This window comes from Callithrix jacchus, chromosome 1 (genome assembly GCF_049354715.1).
Source record: "Callithrix jacchus isolate 240 chromosome 1, calJac240_pri, whole genome shotgun sequence".
NCBI lineage: Eukaryota > Metazoa > Chordata > Mammalia > Primates > Cebidae > Callithrix > Callithrix jacchus.
In genome coordinates this window covers 213,191,406-213,216,071 of record NC_133502.1, presented here as the reverse complement: position 1 = coordinate 213,216,071, position 24,666 = coordinate 213,191,406, and the positions used below count along the sequence as shown (strand labels likewise).

The window sequence follows — 24,666 nt, the reverse complement described above, 5'->3', positions numbered from 1 at the left end:
ACAAATAGAGGTATTTTTTAATCTTTATTCTTTTAATTATTTTTCCTTTTCTGATTGCATTAGCTCCTATTTCCAGTGCAATTGAAATAGTCATAGCAATACGGTGCAGTCTTCATCTTGTTTTATTCCTGACCTTGGTCAGCGTCTGTAGTGTTTCTCTAAGATGCTAAGACGTCTGGAGAAATGGAGTTTCTAATATTGAACCATGGTTGAATTCCTAGAATAAATCCCTCCTAGTTGTGCAGTAGGTTTTTCTTTTAGACTTGGGGTCTCACTATGTTGCCCTGGCTGGCCTCAATTTCCTGGCAATATGCTAAAGGGAAGTTTTCAATCTATTACAATTTGCATTGTAATAGAAAAGGAAGTGCCGCCAGGGTCTGCTTTATTATTATTATTTTTTTCTTTAAATAGAGACAAGGCTTCACCATGTTGCCCAGGCTGGTCTCAAATTCCTGAACTAAAGCGATCCACTGACGGTGGCCTCCCGAAGTGCTGGGATTACAGGTGTGAGCCGCCGTGCCCGGCCCTGGCCAGTGAGCCTTAAAAACTCAGAGTAACGGAGCCAGATCAAAGTGCTGATAGTGCCTTCAAGTTTAGAGAAAATAACCTTCCTCGGTAGGTTCATTTCTGGAACCTAAGCTGATTTCTATCAGAAGACTAAAGGTATGTTGCTCTTGCCGAGAATCTGGGACTGCAAACCCTGGAGCAGGGGGTGCTTGTGGACACTCATGCTCTCAAACCAGAGGGTGCCAAGAAATACATCCGAGAAATTGGGGTGGAAAGGGAAAGAGGGTTTCACTAGACATTATGTTAACTATGGATTCTTCTATTCCCGGGGTAAAATATTTAAAAATGAAACTAATTTTTCTTGGTGAGTGAACATGACTTAGGGCGCCCCGAGAGAGCTGCCGGGACTCCAGGAAAGGGGTTGTCTAGTTGTTCAGCCGGGTGGGGTAACCAAGCTCCGTGCAAAGTCCACTGTGCGGCTCCTTCTTCTGTCACCCGTCCTTTCCCTAGTGTTCACCAAATTTGCTTTACAGTTTTAAGTCTCTAGGCAATCCCCATGGAGAAAGACTTACAAAGCGACCTATCTTGGGGAAGTCTCCCGCTTGCCTTCTCACCCTGTTTCTCGGGTCCCTTGTCCCCAGTTCTAAAACAGTCTTCTGCTTCATGAGCGGAGCCATCAAAGCTGACAGGGTGGACGGAGGAGCGGGAGAGGCGAAGCGGCTGGGAGGAACAGGGCCACACCCAAGGCCCCGTGCATCACCCCAAACTTCCCTGCCAACCCATCTCCCTGTACTCATGCCTCTTAGCACTTGGTGACTTTGCCATTCATGTTTATTTTAACCTCATTCACATTAATTGAGAGGAAAGGACACACGCCTTGTCCCCGCACTAAGCCCTGCCTAGTGGATGTGTTATACGCCCCGACAGGGCATGCTCACACACGCAGTAGGCCCCTTCAAGCTTATCTCATCTTTATCTGGAGAGAAGGATGCATCCTCCTCAAGGGGGCTGGCAGCTCCTGACCCTGATTCTCTACCAGGGTACAGTTTGTCCAGGCTGATGCCCATGGAACCTGGTGCAGGCACGACCTCTGGCCAGAGTGGTCACAGTGGACAACGGATCTGGGCCTCCTCTTTTAGCACCGTGAGCTCCTTCAGCACAAGAGAATGTGGTCTCTCTAAAAACAATCCTCTAGAAGTGACTGGCCTCACCTCATGCCTCATCTTCCTCTCCTCGGGGCATTTTACTCTATTTCTCTTAGAGCTTCCAAGGAGTACAGGACAGAAACATCCGCACGTAAAGAAGGGTGCATTTAATGCCCAGGGACCTACCGTGGGCCCAGCCCCGGGTGTCTTCCTAGCTGGCTCACAGCCTTTTGATTATTCCACCAGAACTGCCCACTTCAGGGAAGAGGAGCAGGTAGCCACCCCCTCCTCTGTAAATGACAGACTTGCGCCCCTCCCCATCCAGCATTTTATCAGGTAGCAGCTGGAACGTGGCATGAACACCCAGGGTTAGAAATGGGGTAGGGTGGACAGGAGGGGCGGGCAGGCCCTGGATCTGAGCTCTACCTCCTGCTGTCTCCAGCACCTAAAACATCCCAGTCTGTTCATCTACACAATGAGCAGCATATCTACTTTGAGGCTGTGGGAGGATTGGAGATAAGGCCTGTCTGAATACAGAAATAAATAGATATCCTGCTTGAAACCTTCCAGATGCTTCTGTTTTGGAAAAATTCTAAACTCCTCTCCATGCCCATAGGCTGAACACACTCCGGCCCTGCCTGGCTGGTGGGTCTTGTCTCTTCCCCTCTCGCCATCCTCCAGGAAACAATCTCCTTTCTGCTCAGCAGACGCTTCAAGCTTGTTTCCAGTCTGTTTCTGCACCTGCGTCCCCCCGCACCTAGCATCCTCCCGCGTGGCGCAGGCCTCCATGTGGCCATCTCTGACCACGCGGTCCACGGGAGCACGCCCAGATGCTCTCACTACTGCGTTTTCCTTCCTCTTGCTTGACACCAGCCGGCTTGATCTCATTCGCTTATTTACGTATGCACGAGTGTAGGAAATGTGTCTGTCTCGTTCACTGCCGACTCTCCAGCTCTTAGAACAGTGCTTAGGAAGCCTGTGCACTGGAATATGTGACGGGGAAGTGAATGCAGCTAAGTGTACACGCTGCCTGGGGCAGGCTACAGACCCATTCATGTGAAGTTCCGTTCAGCCCCGCCCCAGAACCTTCCCAGGCCCAGACTCTCCTTTCTCTGAGTGTTCCCACTCCCCAGCTAGCAGGCCACATTTTGGGGCCAGACCCACCCGATCTGGCATTGAAACTCCTGATTAGGCCTCCTCGCATGTGAAACTGGGCTGCAGCCTCGCCCAGAGACGGTGGCCCTCACTTTCTTTAGTGACAGAAAGCTGTTCCTACCCAGTCAGGGCCTGATGGAACTCAGCGTCCACTTATGGCCCAGTCGCGCCACCCTGGTACTGGGGCCGAGTACCCTCCTCCTGGGTAAGGCAGGAATCAGGCTGGGGTGGGGAGAGTGCTCTGTTACTCCTGAAGATGTGCTTTGCATGGAGCAGCATAAATAAAGAGACACAGCCAAGGGGAAGGTATATATTTAAAATTCCTCCCCTTCATTCTCTTCTTCAAACGAGTCAGTCCCCACTTCTTCATAATCCTTCTCCAGGGCAGCCAGGTCTTCCCTGGCCTCAGAAAATTCTCCTTCTTCCATCCCCTCTCCGACATACCAATGCACAAAGGCCCGCTTGGCGTACATGAGGTCGAACTTGTGGTCGAGGCGGGCCCAGGCCTCCGCGATGGCCGTGGTGTTGCTGAGCATGCAGACGGCCCGCTGCACCTTGGCCAGGTCTCCCCCGGGGACCACGGTCGGGGGCTGGTAGTTGATGCCCACCTGAGGGACAGAGAAAGGGGAGGAGCCACAGAAGAAAATGCAAGTCAGCCAGAGGATAACTCAGGATGGGGCATCTTGGTCACCTGGCTGGCTTCAGGTCATGGTCATGGGTGTGGGAGTGGGGCTATGGGATGGAGCAGGCGGGATGGGATCGGGAAGCCGGCAGGTGGCGAGAGAGAACCTGAAGAGAAGTTGAAAGCAGTTGGGGCAACAGAGCAAAAACCCATCTCTACCAAAAAAAAAAAAAAAAAATTAGCCAGGCACGGCAGCTACGCCTACTAGTCCCAGCTACTTGGGAGGCTGAGGTGGGAGGATCACTTGAGCCCATGAGGTCAAGGCTGCAGTGGGCTACAGTGGCACGACTGCACTCCAGCAGCGGGCACAGAGTGATATCCTGTCTCTTATACAAACAAAAACAAACAAAAGCAGGTGGGCAAGGGCTGGGCAATCGAAGGCTGGAGAAGGACAAGGCTGGTATAGAGGGCTCAGCAGGTGGGCAAATGTGAGTCACGAGCAACGTTAGCAGCAGGTGGGAGGCATCTGGTCCACGTGTATGTGGAACAGGAAATGCATTCTAGATTCAAAGCTATTCAGAAGTGGACTCTCTCCCAAATAGTCATCTGGAGTTCCTCTTAGTTGCGTTGCAAGTAAATTTCAGGAAGTTTCCCTGCCAAGAGTGAAAACTATTGATGAGCAGGGAGATTCCAGAGCAGTAAATAAAGAGACCCGGAAGGCCCCGGGTGGTGCTGGCGTTAACCAGGCTCTGCGTTTCTGGGAATCGGGGCTTCTTGGAAGAAAAGCAGAGTCTCCAATCCAAGAAGGCTGTTAAAGATCTTGCCAAGTTCTGCAGGATGGCAGGTCTCCTAGGCTCGGCCCAGCCCCATCTTAGTGGCGCTTCTGCCCTGGGACCTCTCTCCTTCCCGATACACGTCCCAAACGCGGGTTGGCTTTCCCCGGGAATCATGGGAAACTGGGACAAGTCTAACGTCGCAAACCGTGACATTACTCATGGGGACTGAGAACCTCAGCCACCTCTCCCACTGAAACCACCACACTTTAATTGCCAGTCTCTTAATGCCATAGCTTTAAAATGCACATCCTCCTGAGGGGCTGGGGTGGGGGTGGCAGCTGACTGTGCAGCAACGTGGGTAGCCTGCAGCTGGGCCCACAGTGGCCACCATTCCTCTTAGCCACAGGTGGCATCTTGTAGGTGGAGGGGGTACAGGGAGGGGGCAAAGTGGGGAAAGGCAAGGCAATGAATATGAACTTGGCCACATCACATTATGTTGCTAGATCCAACCCGACTGCCATCCACTTTGTGCCTAGACCAACTTCCTCCCCTCTAAGCGGTAACACCCGTGACCTGAGTCAAGTGGGGACAAGCAGGTTGGAGAGAATGCAAGAAGGTGAAGTTCAGCAGCCTCCGCTCCAGGGAACGGGCTTTTCTTAGCTTATGCTAATGCTACCACATTAATCCTTCAGGACATAACCCCGGAGCTCCTGCTTGAAGGACAGAGAATGAGGGGGCATCTCCTTTTCGTTAATTTCCCCACCTCCCGCCCTGTCTCTCTCATTCATTCTCTTTCTTCCCATTCATTCTCCTACTAGCTTGTTGTTTGTTTCCATTTGAGAAAGAAAAAAGAACTTCATTTTTTGGAAGACCTTGACTGGTTTTGCCAGAATGACTAGGATTGCCACATAAAAATCGGCATAATCTTGGGGGGAAATTATATATGTAGCTGGGAGAAGAGCAGTGAGAAGGAACATTGCACTCCTCACTCAGCAGAACAGCCTGGTCAAAGACTCAGACGAAAGCAGGGCTGCCAGGAAGCCAGCACGCAGCTGGTGCCTCGCACCTGTAACTCCCGCCGAGAAGAACTGAGACATGCTCATCTCTTTACCTCCAGCAACTGGGACAAACCTGGATATATAATAGGTCCCACTAAAACCTCTGAATAATTGAAAGCATGACTAGGGGCTGGGCACGATGGCTGATGCCTGTAATCCCAGAATTTTGGGAGGCCAAGGTGGGTGGATCACCTGACGTCAGGAGTTCGAGACCAGCCTGACCGACATCGTGAAACCCCGTCTCTACTAAAAATATGAAAATCATATGATGGTCCGTGCCTATAATCCCAGCTACTCAGGAGGCTGAGACAGGAGAATCACTGGAACCCAGGAGGTGGAGGTTGCAGTGAGCTGAGACCACACCACTGCAGTCCAGCCCAGGTGATGAAAGGTAGAGAAAGAAAGAAAGAGAGAGGGAGGGAAGGAAAAGAAAGGAAAGGAAGAAAAGAAAGAAAGAAGGAAGAAAGGAGGAAAGAGAGAAAAAAGAAGGAAAGAAAGAAAGAAGGAGAGGTTGGGCACAGTGGCTCACGCCTGTAATCCCAGCACTTTGGGAGGCCAAGGCAGGTGGATCATGAGGTCAAGAGATCGAGACCATCCTGGCCAACATGGTGAAACCCCGTCTCTACTAAAAATACAAAAGAAATATTAGCTGGGCATGGTGGTGCACGCCTGTAGTCCCAGCTATCCGGGAGGCTGAGGCAAGAGAATTGCTTGAACCCGGAGGCGGAGGTTGCAGTGAGCCGAGATTGTGCCACTGCATTCCAGCCTGGCACCTGGTGACAGAGTGAGACTGTCAAAAAAAAAAAAAAAGAAAGAGAGAGAGAGAAAGGGAGAAAGGGAGGAAGGGAGGGAAGGAAAGGAAAGAAGGAAAAAGAAAGGAAAGAAAGAAAGAAAGAAAGACTAAAAGGCACTAGTTAACGTGTGGCAGCTGTTCTGATGGCCGACTCTGACAAGAAGACCATGGTGGAGTAGCTGAGCTGTTCGCGTACACAGCCAGGCTGCATGCCAGCCACCCAGCTCCAAGGGATGGCTTCTACCATGAGCATTCCTGGCCCTGGGGCTTCAGGGTCTACCCTCACTATTCTGTATCTCCCCCCGACCCTCCAAGCCTGGCATTTTCCAGACTGTGGGCACCTGGTCTACCACCGGCCACATGGCTTGCTGGTTTCTACGTACTCCTGGTTAATGGCGAAGGAAAACAGCAATCATAGAACAACCATAAAATTATCTTCTCATTACTCCAAATTGATTAAGATGTGTAGGATAGATATTTTAGTTTCCAAAATAAATTGGGAGAACACATCTTTTGTTAGAGGAGGACATCATCCTCTGGCAACTGGAATAATTTGATTAACTCTAAAATTAAAATGACCACAAAATCAGGCCATACGAGGAAGTGTAAAATATCCATTGAAATCAACTTTAGGCAAATTGAACCAAACCATGAACACCAAAGGCACTGCCATTCAGGTCAGTAGATTCGGGCCAAAACCAAATCATTACCTGTTGCTCAACAAAGAAAATCAAAGATCAACCAACTAATCCATTTAAAATAGCGCCAAACTTTTCTTTTTCTTTTTCTTTTTTTGTTTGTTTGAGATGGAATCTGGCTCTTTCTCCAGGCTGGAATGCAGTGGTGCAATCTCAGCTCACTGCAACCTCCACCTCCCAGGTTCAAGCGATTCTCCTGCCTCAGCCTCCCGAGTAGCTGGGACTACAGGCACACACCACTATGCCCAGCTGATTTTTCTATATTTAGTAGAGATGGGGTTTCACCATGTTGGCCAGGATGGTCTTGATCTCTTGACCTTGTGATCTGCCCGCCACAGCCTCCCAGAATGCTGGGATTACAGGCGGGAGCCACCGAGCCCGGCCCCAGCACCAAACTTTTCTAAAATGGCCTAAACAGACAAAACTTTAACAGCATTTGTGTCTCAACCAAAGCTGAATTCCATTAAGGTTACATTTGGTTGAAGTCCCCCTCCCCATATCATCACATAAGCCTGAAGCGCCCAGGGAACTGCACGTCCTTGGTCATCTCCCTCACCTCCCTAAGCCAGCAGCTCTCACCTTGAAGCCTGTGGGACACCAGTCTACAAACTGGATGGTCCTCTTGGTCTTGATGGCAGCAATGGCGACGTTCACATCCTTGGGCACGACGTCGCCCCGGTAGAGCATGCAGCAGGCCATGTACTTGCCATGTCTGGGGTCGCACTTCACCATCTGGCTGTTGGGTTCAAAGCAGGAGCTGGTGATCTCGGCCACGGAGAGCTGTTCGTGATAGGCTTTCTCGGCAGAGATGATGGGCGCGTAGGTGACCAGCGGGAAGTGGATGCGGGGATAGGGTACCAGGTTGGTCTGGAACTCAGTGAGGTCCACGTTGAGGGCCCCGTCGAAGCGGAGAGAAGCAGTGATGGAGGACACGATCTGGCTGATGAGGCGGTTAAGGTTGGTGTAGGTGGGGCGCTCAATGTCGAGGTTCCGGCGGCAGATGTCATAGATGGCTTCGTTGTCCACCATGAAGGCGCAATCTGAGTGTTCCAGTGTGGTGTGGGTGGTGAGGATGGAGTTGTAAGGCTCCACCACCGCCGTGGAGACCTGGGGGGCTGGGTAGATGGCAAACTCCAGCTTGGATTTCTTGCCATAATCCAGGGAGAGGCGTTCCATCAGCAGAGAAGTGAAGCCGGAGCCAGTGCCCCCACCGAAACTGTGGAAAATCAGGAAGCCCTGCAAGCCAGAGCACGCATCTGTCTGGGGAGAGCAAGACATGAGAAGGAATCATAAATATACATTTCTGAGAACACTCCGCAAGTGTAAAAAGCCAGGTGGCCCACTCTGTCTGCCCCATCCCACTCTACATTTTGTGTGGATTAAATCAAAACAGCCTAGAAGAAGTAAGGAAACAAAAGGACTTGCATTGATCTTTGGGGGAGTGGCTAAAATATGGGATGGAGCCAGGCACAGTGACTCAATGCCGGGAATCCCAGCAGTTTGGGAAGCTGAGGCAGGAGGACCAGTGGGGGCCAGGAGTTCACAACCAACCCCGGGCCACAGAGTGAGACCTCACATCTAAAAAAATTGTTTTTAATTAACTGGGTGGGGTGATGCACACCTGTAGTCCCAGTTACTCAGAATGCTGAGGTGGGGGGATCACTTGAGCCCAGGAGTTTACGACTGCAGAAATCTATGATCGTACCATTGTACCCCGGCCTGGATGACAGAGCAAGACTCTGTCTCTATTGTATTTTTAATGGGACGGCAAGCTGCAGGGGCACATGCCTCTAGGTGCATGAAGGTTTCAGCCCAGTAGTTAGTTGAACAGAGAATGTGAATTTCAAAACCACAGTGGAGGGTGACTTTCTCCTTTGAGGGACCCAACTCCTTGCCCACTTTCCCTGCCCTTGTCATCTGATTTTGTGGCAACTGCTACCTACAAATTTCAATCCAACCTTAGAAAGTGACCCAGGGCACCAATTTCAGAAATGTAAATGGAGCCAGAAAGCCTGAGTTTTAATATCAACTTTGCTATTTCCTGGTTGTAAGAACCCGAGCAAGTTACCGAACTTCTCCAAACTTTTGTTCCGTCTTAGTGAAAGTGGGGAAATAAAAAACCCTCATGAGGTTGTGACAATTAAATTAAATGGCACAACATGCTGAGCAAGGACCTGGTGCATTGTAAGCACTTATCAGAACCCAGAGAAATTCACAGAAACACAGGATTTTCCGATTGGATGTGATTTGAACTTTTGGGGACCACAGGCAGCTTTGAGGCCAATGCCCCTGAGAAGCCCTCCTCTAAACAGAAAAAGGGAAGAGATGCAAAAAATTGGGCGCCGTTACCTCCTAGGTAGAGAACGTGTGATCAGGTCCAAGCTTTTCCATTACACAAAAGGAAGCTTAAATAAACAAAGTGACCCAATCCACAACTCAGACCTTTGTAGTCCAACCGAGTTCAAACCCTGATTGCCACTTTCTAGCTGTGTGACCCAGGCTAAGATACTGAACCACCCTGGCCGTCAATTTCTTCACCTGTAAAGTACAGGAAGGAGACCTCCTAAGTAGAATTATTAAGGATTAAATAAAGGCATGTACTTGTCTTTGTGACGGCATTTGTGAGTGCCCTAGTGTGTCGACAGTCTCTTCCTCTCCTCTTCCAGGTTACTTTGTTAACCTGTGTTTCCAACCAGCAGAGACCTCACCCTGCCTCACTCCTGGAACCTTCCCCAGATACTACCAGAGAGTATCAGGGAGTATGAATAGGGCCTCAGCCTGGGGCACAGTCTATGGTGCCAACACCGAGGAAGGGGCATCACCCCTGTGCATGCTTCTTACAGATTTTAAGCAGAAATTCCCAAACCTTAGGAGCTCCATCCTGTAGCCAGGGGTCGTGTGCCGTTTCCTAGCCTGATCAAAGAGGCACGTGGCCAAGCCTGTCCACTCCGGCCGGGCCCACCCATCCCTGCCCTCTTGACCCTTACCAGCTTCCGTATGCGGTCCAGCACCAGGTCGATGCTCTCCTTGCCCACCGTGTAGTGACCCCGGGCATAGTTATTGGCTGCATCCTCCTTTCCTGTGATCAGCTGCTCTGGATGGAAGAGCTGGCGGTAGGTTCCTGCCCGGACCTCATCTTCCAAGAGGAGAAGGCCGTTAGGTCCTACCACCTAGGAGAGAAGCCTCCCTCCCTACCACACTACTGCAGCACCCCCCTCCCGTCTCCCCTCCCTATAAAACTCCAGGGAGGTGAAGTCAGACCACCTTATAACAAATCTGCAGGAGGCTAGGAGAATTCCCAGGTAGCTCAGGCACTAACAGAGCCAAGGCCTGTGGCTCACATGCCCTGCTGCCTGGAACCCTAACAAGCCTTAGCTTGACAAAGATCGTGAACTCCAACACTCATTGCCTCTCCTCCCTTCCACCTAGACTCAAGGCTTCCCTTTTGTCTTTTTCCTTCATGCTGCAAAGTGTACCAACAATTTAACTTAAGTCCACTTACATTAAAATGTTCTAGGGACACGGAGAAAGATTCAGGATGATCTGCCCAGAACCTGGACCCTCCCAAGAGTTGTCCTCCCCGCCTCAACTCCACCTCATGGCGGCAATAATACACGTCAGGCATTAGACGTATTTTAGAATAATTTGAAGCAAAGCTATGTTCTGGGTCCTAGAGGAGCAGGAGCCCTAGAGAGGCCTTGAAGGGGGTCTCTGCTCACTTCCAAGGATTCATACAAAGTGGACACAGAGCAGATCAAGACACATCAGGCTCTAACTATGTCACTTCTCCTCGGGAGTCCTCTACTCCCTGCAGAAAAATCATCTGTGCAGTGGCCTGGGCGGTAACCTGCACTTTGTGCGTTCGTGCAGAGCATCTGTCCTCTGCTGCCCGTAGACGCTGGTGTTCGGGCACTATAGTTCATGCCCAGTCCTCTCCGGGGAACTATCTATTGCTTGATGAGCCAGGCTTGCAGCTGGGGAAATCCTGATGTTCAACTGAGAGTTGCCCCAGGGGTCAGAAACAGGGATTTGGCACTACTGGAGGATAGTGTGGGAGGGGGAGCTCTGCCAGGACCCGAGGCAGAATTCCACTGTGTTTCCTAGACTTGAATGAGCCTCATTCCAGAACTCCAGCAGCCCCCGGCTGTGAGGGAATGTGCCTGCTGTGATAGGCCCCTCTGTGTGTAAGAGGCTGAGGTTATACCCACCTCAGAAACCTACAGTTGGGGAAACTGGTCATTTAGGGGTGTCTTATAATTTCTAAAATTATTTGGATTTTCTTATCCCTAGTATTTAGTAACAATGACCATTTTCGTATGGTGCAGCAGGTTTTGGGGTTTAAGTGGGAGGCATTTTGTTCTGCATAGAGTCCTGATCGCTGTTAGAAGATTCCCGCGGCTGTGGAGACCCCAAGGAGCTGACAGCTGTCACGTGGGCTGGGAGGCTCCAGCTGCACCATCCCCACCTTCCAGCTAGAGACGCTGCTTCCTTAGCTACTGTGGGCCAACGCCTCTGCAGTTTCCTGCTGCCCCCTGTGGAGAGGATCTCCGCCCACACTCACCCACCACAGTCGGCTCCAAATCGATCATGACGGCGCGGGGCACGTGCTTCCCGTTACCAGTCTCGCTGAAAAAGGTGGTGAAGGAGTCATCATCGTTGATCTTGCTGGCTTGAGTGTCAAAAGTGCCATCTGCCTGGATGCCATGTTCCAGGCAGAAAAGCTCCCAGCAGGCATTGCCAATCTGAACTCCTGCTTGGCCCACGTGGACTGATATGCATTCCCGCTGTGGGGAGGAGGCAGCATCAAGGTCAGAGAGTCCAAGCCCTCAGCATGCCTTCGCCCATTACCCCTATAACATTCCCCTTGCAGGCCAGCCAGGCCCCGGCCCCCCGCCACCCCCATTGCCAGCTGGCAGTGACTAGCTCTAGAGCAGCTGGCCCAGTACTTAGATCCAAAGAAGACACAGCTGTTTTGTGCTTTGTTCTAAAGGTTGCTTCCCAGGGTTAACCTTTTATACCAGGAAAGAAAAAAGAAGGTGGTTGCAAAGATGAAACAACGGGCTAATTCCAAACCACGAGACTCCTGCACTGGTGAGGAAGGCCCAGGAAGAACTGGGGATCGTGGAGGAAACTCTCCCTCAACCTACTCTCACGCAAGGCAGTGTTCACAGTCATGCCTGACCCTGACTTTCTGAGATGCTGTGCACACATGCACATACACACGTGCACACACACGTATGCACACACGCACACACACGCATGCATGCACACATCACACACACACGCACGCACACGGTCTCAGGACATCACAGAGCAAATGAACACTCATGAAAGGAACATGATCTGAAATTCTATTCCATGGCCGTCAGTAGTGTCACAGTTACCAATTTAGAAAAAGGATTATTGACTTTCCCAAGAGAGGATTGGCGGGTATAAATTAGGCCCTTCCTGCACGCTGAACAGTTGGAAAATCTTGGCGGCCCCATAGCCTGCCCCTTGCCTATGCCAGGCCAGATGTTAAGTAAAGCTGACCTGGAGCGTCCTTAGCTCTGCCTGACTCTGATGTGAAGCCACAATTACCTGACTGGTATTTGTGCTAACAGTTTCAGGTGGGGAGCGCGCTGGTGGGGATGGAAATTGAGTTAGCCACTGTGGAAAGCAGTTTGGAGATTTCTCAAAGGACTTCAAACAGAACTACCAGCCGGGCACGGTGGCTCACGCCTGTAATCCCAGCACTTTGGGAGGCCGAGGCGGGTGGATCACGAGGTCGAGAGATCGAGACCATCCTGGTCAACATGGTGAAACCCCGTCTCTACTAAAAATACAAAAATTAGCTGGGCATGGTGGCGCGTGCCTGTAATCCCAGCTACTCGGGAGGCTGAGGCAGGAGAATTGCCTGAACCCGGAAGGCGGAGGTTGCAGTGAGCCGAGATCACGCCATTGCACTCCAGCCTGGGTAACAAGAGCGAAACTCCATCTCAAAAAAAAAAAAAAAAAACAGAACTACCATTTGACTCAGCGATCTTGTTACTGGGTATATATCCAAAATAAAATCATCCTACCACAAAGACTGATGCACGCATGCGTTCATTCAAAGCACTATCACGATAGCAAAGACACGGAATCAACCTAGGTGCCATCCATGGTGGACTGGATAAAGAAAATGTGGTATATATACCATGGTACATACACTACGCAGCCCCCAAAAAACAACGAAATCATGTCCTTTGTAGCAACATGGATGCAGCTGGAGGCCATTATCCTAAGCAAATTCATGCAGGAACAGAAAACCAGATGCCACATGTTCTTATAAGTGGGAGCTAAACATGGGGTACTCATGAACATACACATGGCAACAGTAGCCACTGGGGACTGCTAGAGCAGGAGGGAAGCCGGGGGCAAGGATTGGAAAACTGACCACTGGGTACGGCTTGCTACCTGGGGACAGGATCAGTCATACCCCAAACCTCGGCATTTCAATATATACCCATGTAACACATCTGCACACGTACTCCCTGAATTTAAAATAAAAGTTGAAATTATTAAAGGAAAGAGAGGTGGGGAGTGTGTGTGTGTGTGTGTATATGTGTGTACATGTGTGTATGTGTGTACGTGTATGTGTGTACATGTATGTATATGTGTGTATGCATGTTTGTGTATGTGTATGTGTGTGTGCATGTATGTGTGTATGTGTATGCCTGTATGTGCGTATGTGTGTTTCTGTGTGCATGCACGTGTGTGCGCGTGCATACATGTATGTATGTGTATGTGTGTATTTGTGTGTGCATGTATGTGTGTCTGTGTGTACGTGTGTGTGTGTGTGTACGTGTGTGTGTGTGTGTGTAGGGATGATAGGCTCATCCCCCTACCCACACCCTGCCATGGGGAAGCAGGGGCCCATGCGAGGTGGCACTGTGGCTGGGGCAGCCGCCTGAGCCCAGCGGGAAGCATTTGCCAGGTCTGCAGGTTTCTATTTTTATCCATGACCTGCCCTGGCATTTTCCAGCTCCGGGTAACCCAAGCCAGGAGCAGAGCCTCCAGAGGGCACAGCTGGGCACGGAAGCCAGTAGGGTCCATGTCAAAATGTGGGGCTCCCGGGGACGTGGAAGAACGTCTGCACATGGAGAGCTCTCAGAGCATCTCGAGGGCTCAGAGTGTCAGGACCATTGTCCCCTAGCTCAGTTTTACAACTGGGCCCCACTCTAGTCCTGTCTCCGTGCTGGAGCTGAACGACACCTGGTCCCTGCCCTGGGGGAGGATGAGCACGGGGATGCACAGCAGCCAGCGTGGGCAACCCGGCTGGAGCTCCAGGAGCCTGCTGGCTGGGCAGAGGCTTCACCCGCAGAGCTGCCCTCGCCCCAGGCTCACATCTTGCCTCCTCAGTTTACTTGCTGTGCCGTGTGGCCTGGGCTGAGTCACCGAACCTCTCCTCAGCTGGGAAGTGTAAGTCAGCCGCAATTTTTGATGCTGTCCTGCCATTAGCATTTTCTCCACCAGGAAGCAGCACACAGAGAAAGAGCTCTCAGGGTTTTCTCATTTACTGTGGGGTCTATTCTCTGTCTCGATCTGAGGGCTCAGTTCAGGCCTAAGGAAAGCGCATCTGCATCCAGGAAACACCCACAATGAGCGAGTTACCCACCCACACCACGGCGTCACGTTTGGCACGGGGTTGTGACTTCCCAGGGAGGTGTGGAAGCGAGGGGACAGTATCCTCTGTGGTCCTAACTTTCAGCCTTCCGGGCCTGTTGTCCCTCACCACCACAGCTCCCGGCCACCCTCTAGTCCTGCCTACAGTCCCTAGCCTGCTCTCACTTCTTGAACATTCTGGAGCTTTCCAGAGAGGATGCAGGAATATTTTCAGAAAATCAAAGACCACTGGAGGAAGAGTCAATGACTGGGGGACCAGAAAACCACTGGCATGGTGACAACAATGTTTTCAGCCTCTCTTAATGCCCTCTTTAATCTCACGCTAATAAATATGCCAGTCTTTACAAAATGTCTTTTTCTCTCTCCTCTGGCCCCGTTGTGCGCACATGTGCACACCCACACCCACACCCACACACACACCTTAGAAAGAGCTATTTTCCCTATTGAACTAGCTCTTAAGAATAATTGGAGGCATACAATAGACTCAGAAATGACTGACAGATTCAAAGGTGCTCCCAAAAGCGAAAAGCAGCTACATTAATCAAGAGAGAAGGCAGGTCTCACAATACCCTTCCCCGCTAACAGGAACCAGGCTCCTTGGAGAGACGGACGCGTCCAGGTCCGGGGTGGGGAATGTGCCAGCTGAGGCTGGAACGTCACACAGTGCCTGGAGGCACAGTGGCTAACCGAGGCGCTGCTCGAGCACCTGCAGAGGCTCCCGCCCCCTAAGATGAGACGACCTGAGTCTCACGAGGAGGGATGGCAGCCCTGGAGTGAAGCAGGACACACAGGGAAAACCCACAAGTCCCCAAAGAAAGCCCCTAGAGAAAAACTCATTTGTCCCTATCCAGGCAACCCTGTTAATTAGGGAGGGCTCTTTTCCTTTAATAGAAGAATGTTCGATAAGCAATAGATTATGAAATATTGCCCTGTTACATCTTCTAGTTCTGTGATTGATTACAAGATGGAATAGGTAAATTACACCACTAGGTAAAAGACTGATAGGGAATTGGATCCTCACCAAGAGCCAAAGAGTCACTGTTACAGCCACAAGTGGGGAGAAACTGCCCGTGTCGCCCGCCTAAGGCCGTGATCAATCTCAGTATCACTAACTGTGGGCCACGGACATTGAGGACTTCCTGATGGGACGCATGAGACGCAAACACCACCTGTGAGGACTTCTCAAAAATACTCAGCCTTCATCACTGAGCCCTGGAGATTCAGCTTCCACATCACAGGAAACAAGGAATCAGAGGGTTAAGTTCAGTGCCATCAGAGAAAACAAATCAGCCCAGAAGGTGCGACATTCCGCAGGGCATATGGTCCAGCCTTTTCAACTCCTGAGAAATGAGGTGCTTGGAGGGGCCGTTCCATATCAGAGGAGACTTAGCAGTGTCACCACCACATGCATCATGGGGACTGTGAATTCTGGCTTGAACAAATCAAAGTATTTGGGGGACAAATAAACTCACTCATTTTGTTCAGCATATGTGGTTGAGTAGGAAAACATCCTTATTTTCTAGAGTTGCATCTGAAGCATTTAGGGGTCAAATGTCCTGATGTCCGTCCTTTAAAACCCTTCCCAAACACAGCAGATGACAGATGAAAACATCATTCGTCCTAAATCTAGACACGAGACATATGGGTGGCATATTACTCTGCTTTTCTGAAGGTTTGAAACTTTCACAGTAAAAAGCAAAAGTCAGGATAATACAGGAGACAGAGAAAGAACAGGAGCAGGGACTGAGCCCGCACTCTCCAGAATCCCCTCATCCTGGCGCATTGCACAAAGTCGCTATGCAGATGATACTGACCATCTTGGCCAATGTGGTGAAACCCCTTCTCTACTAAACGTACGAAAACTAGCCGGGCATGGTGGGTGCCTGTAGTCCCAGCTACTCGGGAGGCTGAGGCAGGGAATCACTTGAAGCCGGGAGGTGGAGGTTGCAGTGAGCCGAGATTACGCCACTGCACTCCAGCCTGGGCACAGAGCAAGACTCCATCTCGAAAATAAAACAAAGTTGCATGAGGCTTCATGGTGCTGTGAGGTCTCGATCTCCTGACCTTGTGATCCACCCGCCCCGGCCTCCCAAAGTGTTGGGATTACAGGCGTGAGCCACCGCGCCCGGCCACCTCATGCGAATTTGAATTTCACATGTAATTTATTCGTGGAACTTCAAAGCCCTGACACAGTAGGTGCATAGTCTAGATTTAAGACTTTGTTTCACTCATGGGATCCCCAGCACCAAGCCCAGTGCTTGAATGTAGCACGTGCTCAATTCACATAGGGAGGACTGGAATGAACACCTTCCCTGAGGGGCTGCAGTCCTCCCAACAAGCACAGTGGCCAGTGCCTAGGAAGTGTAGGGTCAAGTGCAGGGGGAGTTCCAAGGGGAACGAGACGCCGTCTAGCTTGGTTTCCTAAAGGAGGAATATTCACAGGGACCCTGAAGAAGACAGACAGCCAAAACGATCTGGGACCGTTCAGGTGGATGCAGGAGCAGTGTGAACAAGAGGCAGGAAAAAAAGGGCAGTTCCCACACACTGCCCAGTGTGTCTGGAGCGCAGGCTCAGGAAGGGCAGGGCCAATGAGACATCTGGGCCACCCGTGACCCCTCCCCCTGGGGAGGAAAGCCTATGTTTTGCAGAGCATCAGTAAAAGAAATTCTAGAACTTTGCAGTCCTTTTATAATTTTGCTGCAAGAAACCTTTTTTTACATCAGTCTTATATTCTATTTTTTTTTTTTTGAGACGGAGTTTCGCTCTTGTTACCCAGGCTGGAGTGCAATGGCGCGATCTCGGCTCACCGCAACATCCGCCTCCTGGGTTCAGGCAATTCTCCTGCCTCAGCCTCCCGAGTAGCTGGGATTACAGGCACGCGCCACCATGCCCAGCTAATTTTTTGTATCTTTAGTAGAGACGGGGTTTCACCATGTTGACCAGGATGGTCTCGATCTCTTGACCTTGTGATCCACCCACTTCGGCCTCCCAAAGTGCTGGGATTACACGCTTGAGCCACCACACCCGGCCATATTCTATTTTAATAGTGGTCATTTCCTTTTGCTTTGTTCTCAGAGAACTAAGACGAGCTAATCACCATCTGCAGCAGAAGGAGACTTGGAAGGCTGAAAAAGGCTGTCTTGTGATACCATTTCCAATATCCCAAGGCAGTAAGAGTGGCATGTCATCTGGGAGAGGGGCCGACGCGGGCCACAGCGTGTGCCTGTGAAAGTCGGGGGCGCCCACAAGCCCTGACCACCTGTGTTTTCATGCCCCAGCTGCTCGCTCTCAGGAAGCATATGACGACGCCAAGTTATCTCTAGTTGTCAGCCTGAGATAATAGGTCACATGTATTTTAGGACCTAGGCCAGAAATGGCAAGTGAAAAGCAGGCCCACAGTGTCACAAGGGGTGATTACGGTGGGACAGATGTGACCCCTAAGGGATGCTCGGTTCTCTCTGCTCAGAACTCTTTGACCACACAGCGTATCTGATGTCAATCACTCAGAACAAAGAATCTATAGCAAATCAGACACGGCAAAAGCAGAGTTGGCCTAAATTCACTTTAGTGAGGGAAGGTGGCTCAAAAGAGGGGCTCAGGTGACAGGCACCGCAGTTAGGGCAGCAACAGGGCTCACAGGAGGCCAGCTCAGGGCATGAGGCCATCCGCTAAGGAGACTTGCAGCATCCGAGGCCCTGGGGCTGTGCGGGAGACACTTGGGAGTTTCAATCCGCTACACAGTGCCTGCCCCATCTCCTGCTCTCTTCCGAAGCTTATTATCTGAGAGAAATCCTAACAGGAAGACACTGGCAGGGAAACGCCAACCACAAAGGCCACAGAGAGTGCCTTGTGGCCGGAGGGAAAGGAGCATTTGTTCTGCTCCCTCCCACAGAGAGCGCCACATCCTCCCACCCACCCATTACTGCCCTCTATCCACCAGCTACTTCTCCTCCAAAATCGTTTTTAACTTGTCATCTCCCTTTGAAGGTCACAGAAAGGACACTCGACAATGGCATCAACACCTCCCCAGCCCACCTCTAGCTCTGCATGGGCCTGGCCTGAGCCTGGGGGGCTCCCACTAAACTCACCAACCCCACAGCTCTGCCCTAGCCGCTGCCCTGGGAGACAAGACCCCTCATTCAGAGGCATGCGCCCAGTGCCTCTGCAGAAACCTGCCCTGGCAGCAGGGAGGAGGCGGCAGCCGTGACCTGCAGCCCCTGGGAGCCCACATGGTGCTCTGAGGTCAGAATGCACTATCAGCTCCACAGAGCTCAGCCACACATGCCTACATGGGGGGACTGCAGAAGACCATCTGGCCCCCAGAACATTCTCCCTCCCCTCTAACTGCCCATTTTTGCAGGGAGACAGGCTCCTTCATGCTCTCTAGTCCCAACAGAATGGAGCTAAGGAAGCCATGTTGCAGATGCTCCCACCTTCCCATAGACCACAGAAACTTTCTCTGTGCCCTGCTATAATTGGCATGGGCTTGGCTTAGGGCACCCGGCCAAGATTCTCCATGCCGCTTCCCAAAAAAGGTGTCACAGTCTCAGTTTCCAGAGAGCTACGTTCTAGAAGAACCCTGGAAGCGGATGGAAATGGTCCACTGTGGGAGTAGCCACGGGCCGGCAGCTCAGGACAGAGGCTCTGGTGCCCAGAGGATGTGTCAGCTCCAGCCCCTATACAGCTTCTTTTTTTTTTTTGAGACAGAGTTTCGCTCTTGTTACCCAGGCTGGGTGGAGTGCAATGGCACGATCTCGGCTCACCGCAACCTCCGCCTCCTGGGTTCAGGCAATTCTCCTGCCTCAGCCTCCTGAATAGCTGGGATTACAGGCACACGCCACCATGCCCAGCTAATTTTTTGTATTTTTAGTAGAGGCGGGGTTTCACCATGTTGACCAAGATGGTCTCGATCTCTTGATCTCGTGATCCACCCACCTCGGCCTCCCAGAGTGCTGGGATTACAGGCGTGAGCCACTGCGCCCGGCCTCCCATGCAGCTTCTTACCAGCTGTGTAACTTTAGGCTCAAGGACAGAAACGCTGCAGGGTATTGGTGCTACAGGGTAGTGGGTAGCCGGGGAGAAGGGGTTGGGGGGAAGTTCACAGAGAAAAAATGCTCATCTGCTTAGTAGCTAAATAGATTTAAAAATATATGTAAGGATTAGTTACATTTTTCTTAATGGGAACCTATAGAAATGACAAATCCAATTTTCCTTAACACCAAGGTCACCTCCCCCAAACCCCCTCCAGGCAGGGAAGCAGAAGAGACAGGACAGCAGCCTGAAACTGAATTCTTGAAGGAAATAAAGTTGTTTTTACCAGGGTGAGATTCTAGGGGTCTCCATTTATAGATGTGTCATTTTAGCCTTTTACAAGTGAGTCAAATGATATTCTAAAAGTTTCTGTGAGTATAAAATGTTCAACAAAAATTTGCCATCAAGACAGTGCAATGTACCCAAGTTAAATGCTCTAGATAGAACCTACTATACAAAATCCAGTGTTAAAATAAATGGAAGGTATTCCCTTTTCAAAATATTTACCATAGGTTTTCAGCTAAACACCCAAATCCTTTTTTTTTTTTTTTTTTTTTTTTGAGACAGAGTTTCGCTCTTGTTACCCAGGCTGGAGTGCAATGGCGCAATCTCGGCTCACGGCAACCTCCACCTCCTGGGTTCAGGCAATTCTCCTGAACCCTGAGTAGCTGGGATTACAGGCACACGCCACCATGCCCAGCTAATTTTTTGTATTTTTAGTAGAGACGGGGTTTCACCATGTTGACCAGGATGGTGTCGATCTATTGACCTCGTGATCCATCCGCCTCGGCCTCCCAAAGTGCTGGGATTACAGGCGTGAGCCACCGCACCCGGCACACCCAAATCCTTAAGCACATTCAAAATCAGGTTTTGCCGTTGGAATTGTTGATTTACCAGATGTCGTCAGAAACTCGCTGTGGATCACACCCTGACGCCTGTGTACAGGGCTGGGTTAGGATCCTTGACGCCCTGTAAGCGTCCTCAGGGCTCCACTGAGAGCCACAGTGGCATTCATAGCCAAAGCATGCACGGGAAGCTCTGGGAAAATCCTAAAGCACTAGCTACCTGCTAGATATAATAAATCCTCAATGCCAATCCTGGACAATGCAGCCTAGCATTTGCTTCACAATTATGGAGGGAGGGAGTAAATGAAGTGAGACAGGTCAGAAGTTGATAATAAGTTAGATGACATATGCAATGGCTCATCAAACCATTTACTCTCCGTTTGCATATATTTGAAATTCTCTACCATAAAAAGTTTAAAAATAATAACATAATAAAGTCTATGTGGAGTCTTAGCAATCTGAATTATAAACGTCTTCATTGTGCAGGTGAAACTAACCCATCCAGAGAGGTTAAGTGCCCTTCTTAAAGTCACACAGCTAGCTGCAGAGCCAGGAGTCAAAATTCTCAACTCCCAGCTCTGGGACCCTTGTATGCCCCCATACCAGGGGCCTCAGGCAGAAATGGGTTCCTACGGCCACCCTCCCTAATGTTCCCAAGTTCTTTCAGCTCCCAGGAGTATCTGGGAGCCTGCTAGGAGGAGGGAGGGTGCTGGACAAAACTGAAGCTGGTGGAGTAGAGCTGGCGGAGCCAGGAGGCCCTGGGCACTGTCCAAACGTAGCAGGGCGGGGCGGAGGGGGTTCTGGCCTGCTTTCTGGGTCACTGACACCTGGAGCAAGCCTGCCCAGGGAACCTGACCTTGACCATGACCTTATTCTGCCCTCCCTCTATCCACAGGCTTTCCAGCCCATCACCCTACTGCCGAAAGATCAGGAACCGGGAGGGATTCCTGGGATTCAGGGCTTTGGGAAAGTGGATTGGGGGGCAAATGTTAGCCACCAGGGGCACTGGGGGTGCAGAGGCTGACCCTAGAGAGAGCAACTGCGTGTTTGGAGCCGCCCCCGGGTAAGATCCGCGTCAGCAAATGGAGAAGGTGGGGGGCGGGGAAGGGAGCAGCGCGAGCCCTTATGGCAGGGTAGGAAACAGGTCCGATGTTCCCTGGCCTTCGGAAGCGGAGACTTCTGAGTACCAAAGTCCTTCGACTCTGACCGCTGGAAAGACTTGGGAGCTGAGTGCTCCCGGAGAACCCCGCCGCGCTGGGGCTGTGCGTGCAGCACACCCCAGCCGCTGGCCAGGGGTTGCGCTAACGACCTCCACGCGTGGAGGGACCGTGGCGCCCTAAGTCCCCCGTCACATTCCAGGCCCTGTCACATTAGGCTGGGTTTGGAGATGTGACTGCATCTGCTCCCCCAGCCGCCCTGGCCCAGACCACCCATCCAGAATCCCTGGATTCCCCCTTCTCTCTCCACTGTGTCCAGAGGCTGCCCATCTGGGGGCCCCACAATCTCCACCGCTTCTCCGTCGGGCTCCCTAGGGCCTCCCTCTCCCTTTTCTGTGCGCAAAGCTCCCTTAGGTCCCTTTAAGGAGCGACTGGCCCCTGGTCTCTATATCCCCATAGGATAAGGGGCACCAGGTGTTCCCGCCCGAGGGTGCGGACTCCTGGACCCTGAACTGCCACCCGCAGGAGGCCTTGAGCTCTGCGGCTCCAGGTGGCCGCATCCGTGAGCCCTGGCGTAGACTCTGCTCTCCATCCTGCCCCTGCCGCGCGCCCGCCGCCCGCCGGCCCCGGGAAGCCTCACCATCGCCGCCGCTGTACTCGCTCGCGCGCCTCCCAGCTGGGCCTGCCCGCCCTGACTGCTCCAGATACAGCCGCCTCCGCCGCTGTGACACACCGGGAGGGGGGGCGCCGGGGACTGGCGCGCAGGGCGCGCAGCTGCCCCCCGGCATCACAGTGCCGGAGAGGGGCGGGCAGGTCACAAAGGCCCCTCCCCGCCCACCCGCGGCTCAAATCTCCGGGTCCTCGGTCCCGCCTCCGCAGCCGGCGGCGCTCGCGGTGGGGACGGAGCCCGCGGGGGAGGCTGCACTATTACCAAAGCGCACGTGTCCACGTTCCAACACAGCCAGCGAGAGCAGCCTTCGTGACCCCAGCTGCCGGGGAAGGCAGTGTAAAATGCGGCCAGGCGAACCGCGCGGGTCTCCCCAAACTTCCGTTCTCCTCCGGCCCGCTGGAAAGGCTCCTGACTGGGGTGTAGGTGACCGCAGCGGGCTGCAGGGGCCCGAGGTGCGCAGCTGCAGTCTCAGCCGGACGCCCTAGGGCCGTGTGCGCTTGGCAAGCTGCAGGACCTCTGCTCCCAAAGCCAGTGCTTCCTGCCGCCAAGGCCCGCCTGGCTGCTGGGGACGGAAACGAGGTGGCACACACAGAGCTCCTGGTACAGGCGGGTGCTCAAGCCTGCTCCCGTTTCTACCCTCTCTCCGGATACCTCTCACCTCCACCGGGAGGATTTTCAAATCTCCACCCTTGATCCCGTCCTACTTTTAAGCCCAAACGTGCCCAAGTCACATCTCCTACGTACTCCAGAACTCACACCAGGGTTCCCCTGCCTCCGCCCGGCAGTAAGACCCGGCACAGATGCTGATGTGGAAGGGCGGGGTTGTTGCCCTCTGGCTGGGAAGGGGTGGGCACTTGGTAAGAGCCCCTCTTCACACTTTAGATGTTGGCTCGTTATCACCCTGCCCGTCTCCCCTCACTTCCCCCCGAGGCGGCCGGCGGGCTGGATGGTCTTTGGTCCTTGTTCTCACTGCAGTATTTCCCGCCAGTGGGCGGGAATGTTGTACCCCCGCTCGTGTTGAATGTTGTACCCCCGCCTCTCTCTTCCACTTTCCTCAGACGACTGAGCACCAAGCACCAAGTCACAGCAGGCACATTCACAGCTTTTCCTTAAGACGGTACCACTTTAGCCAGATGTGGTCACTCCCCAAGTTTCCAAGCTCTCAGAGATCTTCCTACCCTTCCACTCCTAAAGCGTGCCTGTCTGTGGCCAATAGAGAATGAGTAGATTTCTCCTTACCTACACAGCAATCTGTCCTGCCACCCCCATTCCCATTCGAGGACAGTACATGTGTCTTAATCACCTTTGCATCTGAGAGGGTACCAAACACAGTGCGTCACCCACTGATACCAACGGAACTTAGTAAATCACGAGTTGACTTTCTATCTTATAATGTAAGATCCTGACAAGCCTCACGAATAAGCTAATTGTGCCAAGCGCATAGTAAATAATAAAGGATGTTGGTTGCTATTATAACTCTGCATGTATGTCTCTTTCAAACTCTCCCACAGCTTATTCTACTGCTTCTTCCATACTATTTATCACTTTCTAGTTTTGATTATAGGAGCGTGTGGTGCGCGCGCGCGCATGTCTAAACGCTCTACAAAGCAGCAACACCTTAAAGGAAGAGGTTGTGTTATTCGCCTTAGCACCCTCCCCACCAAAAACAGCTAGTTGAGTGCATCAGATGAGCTCAATAAACATAGCTGAATAAATTCACTTTTTGAACCAACACATAAATCATGAACAGGTCCTTAAGGTCTCAGAATAAAGATGATGGGGATGGTGATCTTAGTAATGACGGTGGCATTGCCTTTCACTATGCCGAGGCTCTTGAACTGTCTCATCTTCCCCCTTTATGAAGTTCGGGCTGGAGGAAGCCATGACTATACCATAAATGCTAAATGTACATCTTTGGGTTCCAGGGAGATTAAAAAAAAAAAAAGTTGGCTGTATGGACTGAACTGTGTCCCCCCGAAATTCACGTGTTAAAGCCTAGTCCCAAAGTGACTACGGTCAGAGGTCGTGCCGTAAGAGGAGATTATGACTAAATGAGGTCTTAAGGATATGGCCCTCATCCAGAAAGACTGGTGTTGAAAGGGAAGAGACAGGAGAAGGGTGCAGACCCAGAGAAAAGGCCACGTGAGGACACGGCAAGAAGGCGGCCATCTGCACACCGAGGAGAGAGGCGTCAGGAGAAACCGACTTTGCTGACAGCTCCATGTTGGACTTCCAGCCTACAGAATTGTGAGAAATTGATTTCCGCTGTTTAAACCAGTCAGTCTGTGGGGCTTTGTGATGGCAGTCGTAAGCAGACTAAGACAGTGGTCTTGGAGTCGTTAGAGAAAAAAAAAATGGCTGAGCGCGGGGGCTCACACCTTACAGGTAAATTTCTGTTGTTTGAAGCAGTACATTTGTGGCAATTTGTTACCGCAGTCCTAGGAAACAAATCCGTATAGTAAGGAAGCGATCATGTTGGAAGCTGAATAGGTAATAATATTAAATGAAAAAGAATGGCAAACTCCAAGTGGTAGATACCCGCTTGTGATACACACATATGAA

General features: G+C 51.6%; 1 protein-coding gene across 2 annotated transcripts; it reads right to left on the bottom strand.

Annotated features, from left to right (window-relative positions):
* Nucleotides 1-3,103: 3,103 nt before the first annotated feature.
* TUBA8 (tubulin alpha 8) lies at nt 3,104-22,622 on the bottom strand. 2 transcript variants are annotated; one of them, XM_035286594.3, is made up of 5 exons: nt 22,366-22,622; nt 11,316-11,538; nt 9,742-9,890; nt 7,334-8,014; nt 3,104-3,415 (listed from the first exon to the last, which is right to left on the bottom strand). In XM_035286594.3, exons 2-5 carry the CDS (start codon nt 11,341-11,343, stop codon nt 3,122-3,124), a joined length of 1,152 nt encoding a protein of 383 aa, XP_035142485.1. In that variant the 5' UTR covers nt 11,344-11,538; nt 22,366-22,622; the 3' UTR covers nt 3,104-3,121. The 2 variants fall into 2 exon arrangements, with proteins under 2 accessions (XP_035142485.1, XP_035142415.1); XM_035286524.3 differs by lacking the exon at nt 22,366-22,622 and adding an exon at nt 22,075-22,135.
* Between the last annotated feature and the right edge of the window lie 2,044 nt (nt 22,623-24,666).